This window comes from Parus major, chromosome 10 (genome assembly GCF_001522545.3).
Source record: "Parus major isolate Abel chromosome 10, Parus_major1.1, whole genome shotgun sequence".
Lineage (NCBI taxonomy): Eukaryota > Metazoa > Chordata > Aves > Passeriformes > Paridae > Parus > Parus major.
In genome coordinates, this window is record NC_031779.1 from 4,944,773 (window position 1) to 4,957,783 (window position 13,011).

A 13,011-nucleotide genomic window follows, 5' to 3' on the forward strand; every position below is an offset into this window, starting at 1 on the left:
CCTTTGACTTTCATGCACTAGAGACCTAAATAAATAAAAAGGTCAATTTAAATAAAGCTGGGTTTTGAACATAATCAATTTTGAAATGCTGCTGCTGCACACAGGTTTGTGTGCTGTATCCCCCTCAGAGTTTTCAGCAGCAGCTCATTCCCCTTCCATTGCATCCTCCCCAGCTCCTTTCCCATGGGCTGAGGGAGAGTCTGCACCCTGTCCTGGCTCACTGGGGCAGGAGGGGACTCGCTTCCCCCATGACTCAGGCACTGACTTCCCCAGAGCCTCTGAGTGATGGCCTCTATTCTACAAATGTGCCTGAAATGAGCCAGAAGCTACTGCAGGAACAAGCAAAATATGTAGTAAGCACAGCTAGAAAAAGCCAGAAAAGCTTTATTTAGTGATGAAATCAGTCAAAAATGTCAGTGCATAAATTAAAAAGTATATTTAAAATCAGTGTCAAAATCCACACTGAATTTGGGGTGGGTATTTTTGCATCAGTTCCTGTATGAAACAGATTTGGCTGTATCTAATTATAATTCCTTTTCCATAGCAGGCCCCTTTGGCTCAACCAGAATCCCCTACAGCTTCCGCTGGAGAAGACGTGCAGTCTCTGGCTGACTCGATGGACTCAGACCGAGATTCCATCTGTAGTAATTCCAATGGCAATAACGGCAAAAACGGTAAAGAAAAAGAAAAGGACAAACAAAGGAAAGATAAAGACAAAACCAGGACGGATTCAGTTGCCAATAAAATAGGAAGCCTCAGTAAAACCCTGGGAATTAAACTGAAAAAGAACATGGGTGGTCTTGGAGGTCTGGTGCACGGGAAGATGAGCAGAGCCAATTCAGGGAACGGGAAAAATGGTGACACAGTAGAGAAGGTCAAAGAGAAGAAGTCCAAGTCTCGCAAAGGGAGCAAAGAGGAATCTGGACAGTCTGCAAGCACATCTCCCTCTGAAAAGACCACTCCATCGCCGACTGACAGAGCCAGCAGCTCCCCCACTGAAAAGGTGAACACTAAACCTTTCTCTGACAAGCAGGCTGACCCATGGAAATACAGCACAGACGTGAAACTCAGCCTAAATATTTTGAGAGCTGCCATGCAGGGTGAACGAAAGTTTATTTTTGCTGGCCTTCTCTTGACCAGTCACAGGCATCAGTTCCACGAGGAGATGATCGGCTATTACCTGACCAGTGCCCAGGAGCGCTTCAATGCAGAACAGGAGCAGAAAAGGAAGGAAGCTGAGAAAAAGGCTGCACTGAATGGCTCCTCTAGTAGGAAACTGGAGCCAGAAGCATTTTCAAAAGAAAAATTAGAACCATCTCCTCAGGATAGGGCATCACCCGTTTTGCCTCAAAGCCATACAACTCAACTGGTTTTAAAATTTAAAGACCGCACTAGTCCCACTCCCGGCTCCTTTTCTTCCCCCAGCAACGGTGCCAAGAGAAGTGGCCCCATCCCTGTGTCTGCCCACTATAGCCATACTCCCCCCGTTCAAAGGCAAAGTGTCATCCATTTGCATGACGTCAACTCCAAGCCATCGAGCTTCCAGGACGATACCTACAAGCCAGTGGTTGGCACCCTGAAAACCTGTGCCACCTACCCCCAGCAGAACAGATCCCTGTCCTCGCAGAGCTACAGCCCCGCGCGCCTGCCCGGGATGCGCACGGTGAACACGGTGGAGTCGCTGAGCTACGCCAGGCCGGCCGAACACAAGTCCCAGACCTACACGAACGGCTTCAACACCGGGGACATCAGAGACTGCTTAGAGTACGCTGATGAGGACGCTCCTCAGACCTGGCTGAACAATGACAAAAACCAAGGCAGAAGCACAGTTTGCCCAATATATTCCATCCAGCAGAACCGCTGTAAGAAGGAGAACTGTTCCTTTTATGGTCGTCCTGAGACTGAAAATTACTGTTCCTACTGCTACAAAGAGGAGTTAAAGCGCAGGGAGAGGGACAGCAAGGGACACAGGCATTGAGGATTCTTCCATGACTACTTAGTTTTACCGTTTTCTTACTTACAAAGTAAACAGTGTTGGATTGCAGTAAAATGAATCCTTAAAAAAAGAATAAAGGATTGATGAGTAAATAGTGTCTAGCTCTTCGCTTTTCCAGGGCATTGAGGAAATAATAGGAATAAGTTATCATAAAAAAATATATTATTTTCCATTTTTGTCAGTGTCTTTTTTACATATACTGGTAAGCTGAAGGGTTGTTTACTCCTTTGTCAGTGCTGTGTATATGTTTGGTCAAAAATTTACTAATGGTGCCTGAATTTACACTGACATCACTCAGGTAGTAGAATGATAGGTGAAAGTCATACTAGTGAAGATGTGGTATTGTATTAGGGTAGTATCTGCCTTGCAGACATTTGAAATGATATAGCTATTATTGAGAATATTTTTTCCTCAGTAAAACCTAAATTTTTCATAGTCTTTTTTTTCAGGAGGGTAGTGATTTTTGCATACTGTATATTTTTAACATGGCAGCATATTGCATTGCTACTAACATTTGTATATTTCAGTCTGGAATGGAATGATTCTGGAAAAATGGGAGTGAAAGGTCTGAATTCATGAGGGCTGTAGCTCATCCTAATTTTAAGTTTTTACCAATTATTTCTAAATTTTCATTTTAAAAAAAAAGTAGATTTGGGCCACTTTTATTTGCACTGAGTTTTTTATATAGGTTTTATAAGAAAATTATATTACTCCATGTCCCCAAGCCCCCCCCAGTATAGTTTTGCACACCTGAATTTCAGAAGAATTTTTGTTGATGTTAAAATACAAAGAAATATTAAAATAAAATTAAGATAAAAAAATTATTAAATGTGGAAAATTTGATGACCAGCTAGGAAATGTAGGATCATTTTAGATTCCTACTAGAACTGCTTGCCAAAACCAATGTAATCCATCAATTTATTCCCTTAGCTAGTGTAAAAACCTAATCATTATTTACTTATTCCTTCTGAACATTATTGAGTGATAATTATTGCAAATATAACTACTTGAGCTTTTCTTGAAGACTGTTGGCTCCACCTCTTTTCAAGTCTTCTCCTAGAGTGAGTCATCTCCTCCCCAGGAGGCTCCCAGATGGCTGTAAAATGCCTCCAGCAGGAATGGCAGCTCCTAGCACAGATTTGCACAAGTCTGAGATCCAAATATTTACGTAAGTGTTTGCAATACTTTTGAAAATAAAACTTTGCTCACAGAAACATTTCTGCAAAGCAGACACCGCAGATACTGTTGAAGTAGATGGATGACACGAGGAGGTTTTCTGGGATACAGCAGTGGGTTTGCACCCCACCACCATCAGCTGGCAGAGTGCAGTAACAGGAGCTCTTTGGTGTTCTTACCCTTGAAAACATTTTAAGCTCATTTTAAGAGCTAATTTTGCATAATAGGTAAAGTGCTACCTTCAGGGCTGCTGACTCTGCCACCTCAAGGTGCAGACCGGGAGTTCTGCCTTCCTCATTAGGGAATAACATTTTTCTGGCCCACACAGGAAAGATTCTTTGCCAAAGAGTCTTGGTTTCTGATTATTTTCCTGCTGCAGCCCAATTTTAATTATTGATACGGGCGGCACTGTTGCATACAGTCAATCCTGACAGACCCTGAAACCAAGCCTAAAGTCCCCTGTGAAACAAGGTGCACAAACTTCTGCTGCTGTGTCCTGGCTTTCAGAAAAAGCACGTGAGCTTTTTCCAGAATTGGTAGAACTGAGCACATACTTAAAATTGACCATATTTTTAGATTTTCTGCTAGATGAGAGGTTTCAAAACAAGTCCCTTGGTCACTTTATAAAGTTAGGGTCTTTGCCATGTTAGCTGTTCCATGAATCCAGACCTGTACTTCGTATTCCTTGCTGTATACTGAGCATACACTGAACCTTACTGAACTTGCATTCCTTCATGGAAGGGAAATGTTGGTATTTGTTAAAGCTCGGTGTGACTTCTGTCCTTAAGGTAAGCACCTTCCAAATCCTGTGTTTCCTGTTGCATACACTGGTAAGCAGTGTCCTGTTTGGCTTTGCTGTTGTGATTATTACATTTAAGTTCTAATTGTCAAAGAAAACTGGGATTGCAAATAATGCTAAAATGAGCCAGACCATGTTAAAAGAAATGAAATATTATATTTGATTGTATTTGCTGCTGAGAGTGAGAAAACTGGCAGGATAAAACTTCAAGAAAAAACAAATATTTAAGAATTCTTAGGGCATTAGAGTAGCAGTAGTGTGTGATTCTCTAAGAGTCATTTCTGTGTAAAGTTGTGCTTAAGAAATATTGCATTAGCATCAAAACACACAAGCCCTTGCATTTGAGTTACATCCTTTCCAAATGAGGAAGAAAGCAGTACATATGTAAAAATAAGTAATTACTGTGAGATTTTACTGTTTCCCATTTTCATAGGATTTGTTTCTATAGTATGTTTTAAGATCTTCTCATAAAAGAAAGAGATTTACAATTGGTCAGCATTTAGGTAAATGACTCTGTTCTGAATTATTGAATACATTGTACTTGTGCATTAGATTATTTTGAAAAATTAATTGGCCTTGTCTGTATAGGATCCCAAACCTGAGTGTTCATTATCATCCTCAGGACACTCAGATACTGCCATTAATATTTACCTATACAGGATTTCTCACTTTAAAATATCTGTTGTATGAAATACTGACAGAACCCTTTTTAGTTGTGCCTATTTCCTTAGAATCTTTTTGTTGGCATATCTTTGAATAATTGTATAATTACTGTTTTCATTTAGAATTCTCTTCAAACATTCTATTTCTGGGCTATTTGTGGCAGCTGTGCCATTGCTGTCATTAATCAGACCAAACATGCAGAATGTGTCCCCTCCTGAAGTGTTGTTCCACTAGAAGAAGACTGTAGCTATAGAAGAACATTTTCTACCTATTTTTTTAGAGAGAATTCCTAACTGCTCGTGGGTTGCATTCACCAGTACTGGAAGACATCGCGCCATTCCTTAGCTGGAGGTAATAACCTTCATATGTATTTTTCTGTTGTACTGTGTGCTAGCCTCTGAGTGCTCTTTTGGATTATTTTTCCTGACAGTTGGAATTGGTGTTTGCAGCCCACTGGCCAGCCAGCTCTGTGCCTAATACGTTCTCTCTACACCTCCAGAGCTGTAGTGTTCCCACATAGTCCCAGATGTGGAGAAATCAGCTTTGCTTTGGAGAGATCCTACTCATTGCTTCTGTTAGCAATGCACACACACGTTTTTGCATTTGTGTGTGCTTTTTTCCCCCTCTTCTGTTGATAGTGATTCAACATCTGTCACTGTAGTCCAGATTTCAGAAGTACAGAGTAAATTCTGGGTAGGCTACACCTTCTCAGAATGGATCCAAAATCACCAGGAGATATTTAGGTTGGCGGAAGCTGCAATTCTTTTAAAGTGTGAATGTGCAATTTTTCTAATTTAAAAAAGGCTTAAACCTATTATGCAATTTTTTTTTTTTTACCTTGTTCTAAACTCTGCTGCAAAGGTCAGTTTGTAACAGAGGATACCTGTGATACATAATGGGTTTCAGTCATGCTTTATATTAAAGTTTCATTTTAAATTATTTATACAGAGTTAATAAACCACTAATTGTTAGAGTTTACAAATATATTTTCAGAGGTGGGTATCAGTTGTAGCATATAGCTAACAAGAAGCTCATTCAGAAGAAGGTTTTGTAGATTATCAAAAGTAACTTCAGATTTTGGATTTTAAACCAATTGGTGAACCTTTTGTTCTATAAGTGCAATGGCAGTATTGTCCCAGCTTTCTTTAGCAATTAGTTGCTTCTTCCTAAATCAAAAGTAACATGAGGAGCATCAGTAAAAGAAAGATGCTGTACTTGAAAAGTTTTGTGTTGCTTGTGTCCTAAGAAGTCTAAGCAGGCCAAGTGGAGCGTTCAGTGGTGTTTGTGGAGCCGAGAGCTGAGGTGTGAGCAGTGGAGCGTGGCCCAGAGAGCGCTGAGGACGCACAGGACCTGTGTCCACGCGGCTGCCTGCGCCGCTCCTCGCACACGGGCACGTGCAGGGCATCTGCTCGGGTGATGAATGTGTAGATATCAAAATGTGCACAGCAGCACAGAGCTGACAAAATACTGCCCTCCAACCCCCCCAGTTCTGAAACAGCTCCACTGGTGCTCACCTTCACCCATGTGAACGGTCTCCCTGACAGCGAGGAGACAGCGTACCTTCAGAAACTTTCAGCAAATGTTAAAGAACAAGTGCTTCTGATCAAAGCCTTTGGCAGTGTCTGTTCCCCACAGGCTGCCTACTTACTCTTCCAAGGAGACAATGGATGAGAATTCTGCCTGAGGAGTAAAGAGAAGCCTTGGGCCTCTTTGGGCTTCATTTGCTGTCTTTTGCAGTGTGTGGACAGAATCCCATCAGTAGTGGGGGGGTCTTAAATCAGGTGCTCCATTGACATGTAAAATACTGCAAACTGAGCAGGAGAGTAAAGTACAAGCTAGTAAGGGAGTAAGGTCTTCGTAACACTGTGAGTGTTTTGCACAGGTGAGAACCCATATGTTCATAGAAACCACAATGATCTCAGATAAATGTAAGTCCAGAGAAGCAAAATAACTGATGCTGATTGTAGATGGCTTTTCAGCTTAGTGTATTTTAAGTCTCTGTCAGTGTATTTGAAGGGTATTTGTTTTAGGGAATGGCAGCTTATGCAGAGGATCACCAAACTATAGCATAGAAATAAAATTATTTCAATAACAGACACTAATATCTATTTTAATTTGCACATAGATTTCCAGTGTATATGACTAAAATATTATATTGTTAAAAATGAGAGGAAGACAACACAAAGGTGTTTGTAAGTATGTTCTATTTGTAGACTTAAGGCTGTATTATGTTGGAATTTTACAAGCCAAGTTTAAATTGTAATATAGAAATTATTTTTATATTCTTTTCAAAATACGCTACAGAGCAATATTTTGCGCCTTTATTATAAACAGGGTCATCATTTTAGTAGGTTACTTTCAGAAATGCTGGTAGAAATTAACCATGAAAAGAAAGCTTTGTAAATGTACTTGTTTCTAACTGCTCTGTCTGTTGTGCGCATCTGTATCTAATGTGAGTTGAATATACAAATTTTTTTTAATTGAGAAGCTTTAAATTTTTCTTTATATATTTTGGTACAACACTGTTCCTCTCTATTTAGTTCTTCTCTTCCAGTCCTTATTAATGGCCACTTTTATAAGCAGCTTCTGAATAAACATGCATCTGGAAACTTTCCTTACCAAATGAAACATTTCTGCACAGATATTGATTGACTTGGGACTTTCATGATACACCCTGAACCCATTGGAGTAGGATTAATTTGCTTTTTTTTTAAAAAAAAAATCAGCTATTTATTGTTCCTTCAGAATGAAAATAGAGACTGAATAATCCATGCAATCATTTAGCATCTGGAGGAAACAATCGCTCTAGATCATAGAAACTTCATCCCTAATTGGCAGATACATCCTCTTAATATGTATCAAATATTCATTAGCTTCTTGCAGATTGAAGTGTTCAGATTTTATTTCTTCATAGTTCTTTGTACTGTACATATCAATTCCTGATGAACTGTGCAAAAAAAACCCCAACATCACAAACCAATGCATATGTTAAATTAGAAGTCTATGTAGTTTTTAAAATTCCCTAACTTTTGTGGTTTAGTTTGTTGGGATTTGTTTGTTTAAGAATTACTAATAAGGTATTTACTGCAACCAAAATTATCAAATCTGGATGCTTAATGATCGTGCACCTGGGTGTCTCCTGATCAATAGACTGGTTTTAGGGTGTACTGAGCATCGCTTTGTGTGGGAAGAAAAACTCCCTCTTGGTTTCAGAAAATCAATTGAGTGTTACTCCAACACATAATCAGGTCTTTTCCTTATTAACACTCTACACTTCTTTTCAGTCAATGGAATTTACATTTTATCTTTAGTGATCTTCCATGTGTGAGCAAATAATTTGGGTTATTCATGAAGTGATTGTTTGAATATTGAGAGACTTGCCTTGTAACACCATATAATTGTTTAACTGTTGCACTCTTAATGGGGCTCTTGTATTCCACTGTTGGGGTGGGGAAATAAGACCTTATTTTTCCTTGGGTGTTGTGATCCTGTTATTTGTCTGGTTGGGTTATTTCTCTCAAGTGAATATGCTGTTCTGATTGTTGTTTTCTGATGGTTTATCTCCCATTACCTGAATGCCTGTACTGTACCAAGAGAATTGAAATGGCTGATGCACATTTGCACTGTGGAACAGGCCATGTGGTAAAAACCACCGTGTTCCAAACAGCCTTAAAATTATGACTCTCTGGGGACTGAGAGTCACTTAACTGGATGCAGCCTCTGTCCTACTTCCTCATTTAATCATGACTGTAAAACACTCAAGCCTGCTGTAGTCTGTATGTCTCTGGACATACTCATCTGAATACCCTGTACTCTTAACAGAAAGTTTTCTTTAAAAAGTTGTGATTTGTTGATGAGCGTTAATGTATCAGGAAACCTTAGTCAAAAGAGGAGATGGAGTAAAAACAGAGAAATTATCGTAGCTGGTGAAGTAACCAGGGCACCAAAATACTAAAAAGGGGGGAAATAGTTAAGGTGTATCAAAACCTATTTCCTGTCAAGACTGTATGTTTTGTAGATCTTCCTGTATTCTAGGAAAACAGAGAAATGTTTTTGCCATTCATCTCTGCGTCAAATGGAGCCTCTTTGTTGCAGAGGTTTGCTGTTGGGGAAGAGGAAGAAAAGGAAATTCTCTTCCCTTTTTAAAGCAAATTCTAGTGTCAGAGCCATCTGAGATTGCAAAAATATGATCCAATGTTGGAACTAAACAGTGCCTAACTCCCACGTACATTGTGTATTTCATTTATTCCATTTTTCCCCTTTCAAACATCATCTCTTTAGAAAAAGGAGGGGGAAGTTTACAGACTAAACTTGTAAGTTAATGATCCAATTCTTCCTTCTTTCACATATGGAATCTATATAAACATGCAAAGTGTTACACTGGAGTTGCACTTCCCTTGCTGAGAGGTAAAAGCCACCTTTATAGGTAAATTCCATGTAATTGCTTTGCCACAGAGTAAAATTAGAATCCCTTGGGACAGAACTTTTGCCTGATGAAGCCTGACAGCATATCAGGAGCCTGAGAGCCATAGCTGCCATAGCCAAAACAGCAAGTCTTGATCGTTCTTGCCTTTAACACAGATGCAGTTCATTCTGAACAGTGTCCTTGTAGTAAAGATGAAGTGGAACACTGCCTTGCTGCCATTTACTTCCAGGTCTGAGTAACAAAAAGCCTCTTCCCCATGCTTTTGGTTAAAATATGCAGGAGATGCAGCAGCAGACAGGCTCAGAGAATGCCCCACATCTCCTTCAATTGGGCTTTGCAGTCAGGTATGAATTGAAACACAGCCATGTGGGTGTGATGGAAGCACTGTTGTCTCTCAACTTTGCAAACTTTTAATACTAACAAAAGTAATGGTTTTATTGTTTATTTGCTCAAGATTCTGAGTACTGTAAATACAGTCTTTGTATAATGCACAGTGTGTGTATGGTACAGAAATGCTTTTCCCTCAGAGCTGTTGGAGAGCTTTGCATGCATGTGGTGCCCAACTCTGCCCACTCTCCATAGCTGAGGAGAACAAACAGGATTTAGGCCTAGACTACACAATGGATGAAATTAGCCACATGGACCTGAACAGCTGCAAGTTCCCAGCCATGGTGTTCTAGGCCAGCTTTGTACAAAACTCCATCCCAATGATTGAGATTAGGTTTGTGCTCTGCCCTGGGGAGGAGCAATTACTTCTGTATCTTTTCCAGGCCCACTGCTCTTAGTCTCTAACTCCTGTGTTTGTAATGTGCCAGGCTTAGCATGAATCAGCTAGGGCACAATTTTTAAAATCTCCATAGAGCTCTTGTTTTGTTTTTGGAATCCATCTCAAGTTTTACTTTGCATTCAATTTTAAGACATAAAATATTGTTTTGAACTTTACATAATGCCTTGATGTTGTCTCTTGTGGGGCTGAAAGACTTTTGTTCTCCTTGGGAGGCCTTGTTCTCCCTCATTGATTCTTGTGACTAACATTTTTTTATGGAAAAAGTGGAATGAGCCATTGAAAGTAGCACTGCTGTTTACATTTACTTCTGCCATTTGGTAACTTTGTGTTGTTAAAACCCAATGCCTCTCAGACATGGGCAAAGCTTGAAGGACAGTCTGAAGAATTAGATACAAAAGGTGTATGTAGTTAATTCACATAACTCTACTGTTGCTATTGTCTAATATGTCTCCCCCCAGATTGTTTGTACATCTTTTTTCCTATTGCTAACTTTGGTTTTTTATCTTCTACTTTCTTAGACAAATTCTAAAGCTCTTTGTCCTTAAAGCCTGCAATAGATTTTCCAATAAAGAAAATTTGGTTTTGTCAGTTCAGGTTGCATATAGAGTGGCTTGTCTCCCCAACAAGAATTAAAGTAACAGATGTCACACCCTTGGCTTAGAGAAGTCTATTTACTCATTAACTGTGAGTCTTTGTTAATTATAACCAAAGCTAATTATATAAAGTTTAAAATGTCAGGACTGGTAATGTGACTCTATCTAACAACCCGGCAAACTCAGCATTTTTAACCCATAGAAATGTACAATAAATGTATCTGTACTTGAAGTCTATTTCAAAGAAAGTAGTTGGCTCTCACTGGAGCTTAAGAAAATGTTAATAAGGAATCAAGTAAGTCTCATTGATTTTGGTTGGCTGAGAATTCAACTTCTTCATAGTCTTACCACTCTTCTCATTTTCCAGAGTCTGAGTTTCTTGTTGCCTTCTATAAGTTTATACTCTTTTAACATATATTGATTTAGGTTTTCAATAAACTATGTAATGGAAACTACAGAAATATATTTAAAGCTGAAATTACTTTTCAGGTTTCTTGTTTGATCATTTTCATGCAAAAAGGAATGAATTTATCTTTTCCCATTTCCCCTTCTATTTATAATTTCAGAACACAATTGGTTGCAGTCACCTTTGTCTGCAAAAGAAAACAGTTGATCATTTTTAAGCTGACTGCCATATTGTTTAAATCCACTGTTCAAAAGAAACAGGAGCATTAAATAATGTTAAAGAATAAGGAATATTTCTTGTTGTGAAAAACGTGAGTTCTTGAGAACCTTTTCTACATGCAGTTTTCATTCAAATTAAATGTCATTTTTAATCTGATCCATACTTTGACAAAGATGATGTGTAAGAGCTGTTTTTAGCAGTTGGATTGTTACTTTGTAAAGTATTAAAGCACTAAACCAATTTTTGCAATAGGTAGTAAAACTTGCTTTTGTTTTGAAAAACTTCCAGTTATAACTGTCGCACTTTTTATAGCAGAATTGTATTTAATTTCTTTCTTTTATGAAAGATTACTCGAAGTAACTGATAGCTCTGTAATCTGTGTGAATTGGCTTCTCCATTATTTGAACCTGAGAGAAGCTACAATGCCTATTCAATAAAATTAACTTATTTCTAAAGTACCTGTTTGCTTGAATTCTTGTTTGTGCTTTCTCAGTGCTCTGGGTGATGTTGGACAGACCCCGAAGCCCAGGGGAGAAGCAGGGATAGGGAAAGGGGGCTGCTGCAAACCTGGGGGGGCAGTTGGCTCAGCACAACCTTGTGTGCTGCTGCCATGAAGTGAATTTAAATAATAAATTGAGTCTCTTCCCCAAAACTCCACCCAGCTTGGATACCTTGCTGAAATCAAGCTGTTAATACTGTTGCCTCAGAAGAAACAAAATTGAAGTAGTTCAAGCAGCCTAACATTGCTATAAACCTCAGACTGAGAGCAAGTACACGTCCTGTGGGAAAGATTTCATTTCTCTTGCCTGTTGTAGGGGCTGATTTTATCTAATTTCAGCATACATCAGACTTGGTGACAATGGAATTGCACCACTGAAAAGCATGTATGTCACAGTCACCCAGGTCAGGGACACTGGAAATGGAGAGGACATTGCAGAGGCTGCCCCTTGAGGGCAATAATTGAAGGAAAAAGAAAAAGGCCAAGAGTAGCTTTAGTGAAGAACTTAAAGCAGCAAAAGGATCCTGAAGTGGAAGTAGAAGCTGTGGCTGACATGCCAGCCATGTGCCTCCTAGGAGTGATGACAAAGGCCTCTTCAAGGAGGACTTAAAGGGCTACACTGGCACCTGATAATAATGAGTTACAGGACTGCTAAACAGTTAATCAAAACTCACAAAGTGCTATGAACCTAACACACAAAAAAATTAAAAAATAAATTATTATTATTCCTGTAACCATAGTGTTTGCCCAAATGTTTAGCTATTTGCAGCATAAGAGAAATCTGTTTGATGAAGCAAAGGCCAAGGCAGTTACCTGAGCTCTTTGAGCTGGAGAAATTCCTAAAGGATTCCTGCCCTCCCTCTGCTGTGCCCCATTTAATGCTTGCAAAACACTGTCTTTCTGCACAGGAAAATGTTAACTCACTGTGTTCACTGGAGAAGGGTGGTGGCATGGAAGCATCCAGATCTTTCCTGTGGAGCAGAATGTAGCTATGGAGAAAAACACCCATGACATGTTCATGTCAGCTCTGTCAGTGTCCCTGCGTGGTACCCACAGATGGATGGCAGTGGCCGCTGTTAGTCACTGTCACCAAGAGCTCATTTCCTACGTGGCAATTCAGTCTGCTGCTCTCTGATGGCCTGTGAGGTGTTTGGAGTGCCTCTGTCTTAGATCTGCACAGTCATGACAGGCTGTGTATCTTCATAGCTGGTAGAACCTGTACTGCAGCCAGTCTGCCTTGCCTTTGGCTCCTGTTCTTCACACAGTGACTCCTGTTTTTTGAGGGAATTATCAGAAAAGCCAGGAGCTCATTAGCTATAGCATAAACACCTCACAAACCTGGGCTTCTAAGGTTAGTGGACAATACTGCTGTCATATTTTATTATCAAAAATAATTGAAAGCAAATACAAAATATAAATGCAGCAGCATCACATTTTCTCTATAGTG

General features: G+C 39.5%; 1 protein-coding gene across 7 annotated transcripts in view; it reads left to right on the forward strand.

Annotated features, from left to right (window-relative positions):
* The window catches only part of OTUD7A (OTU deubiquitinase 7A), a 106,839-nt gene extending 95,316 nt beyond the window's left edge, over nt 1–11,523 (forward strand). For 6 of the 7 annotated variants that reach the window (XM_015639085.1, XM_015639087.1, XM_033516944.1 and 3 more), the window contains one exon: nt 545–11,523. In XM_015639085.1, the coding sequence (XP_015494571.1) occupies nt 545–1,978 (1,434 nt within the window). In that variant the 3' untranslated portion in view covers nt 1,979–11,523. The remainder of the gene's footprint in view (nt 1–544) is intronic. The other variant, XM_033516943.1, reaches the window with a different exon arrangement.
* The last annotated feature ends 1,488 nt before the right edge of the window (nt 11,524–13,011 follow it).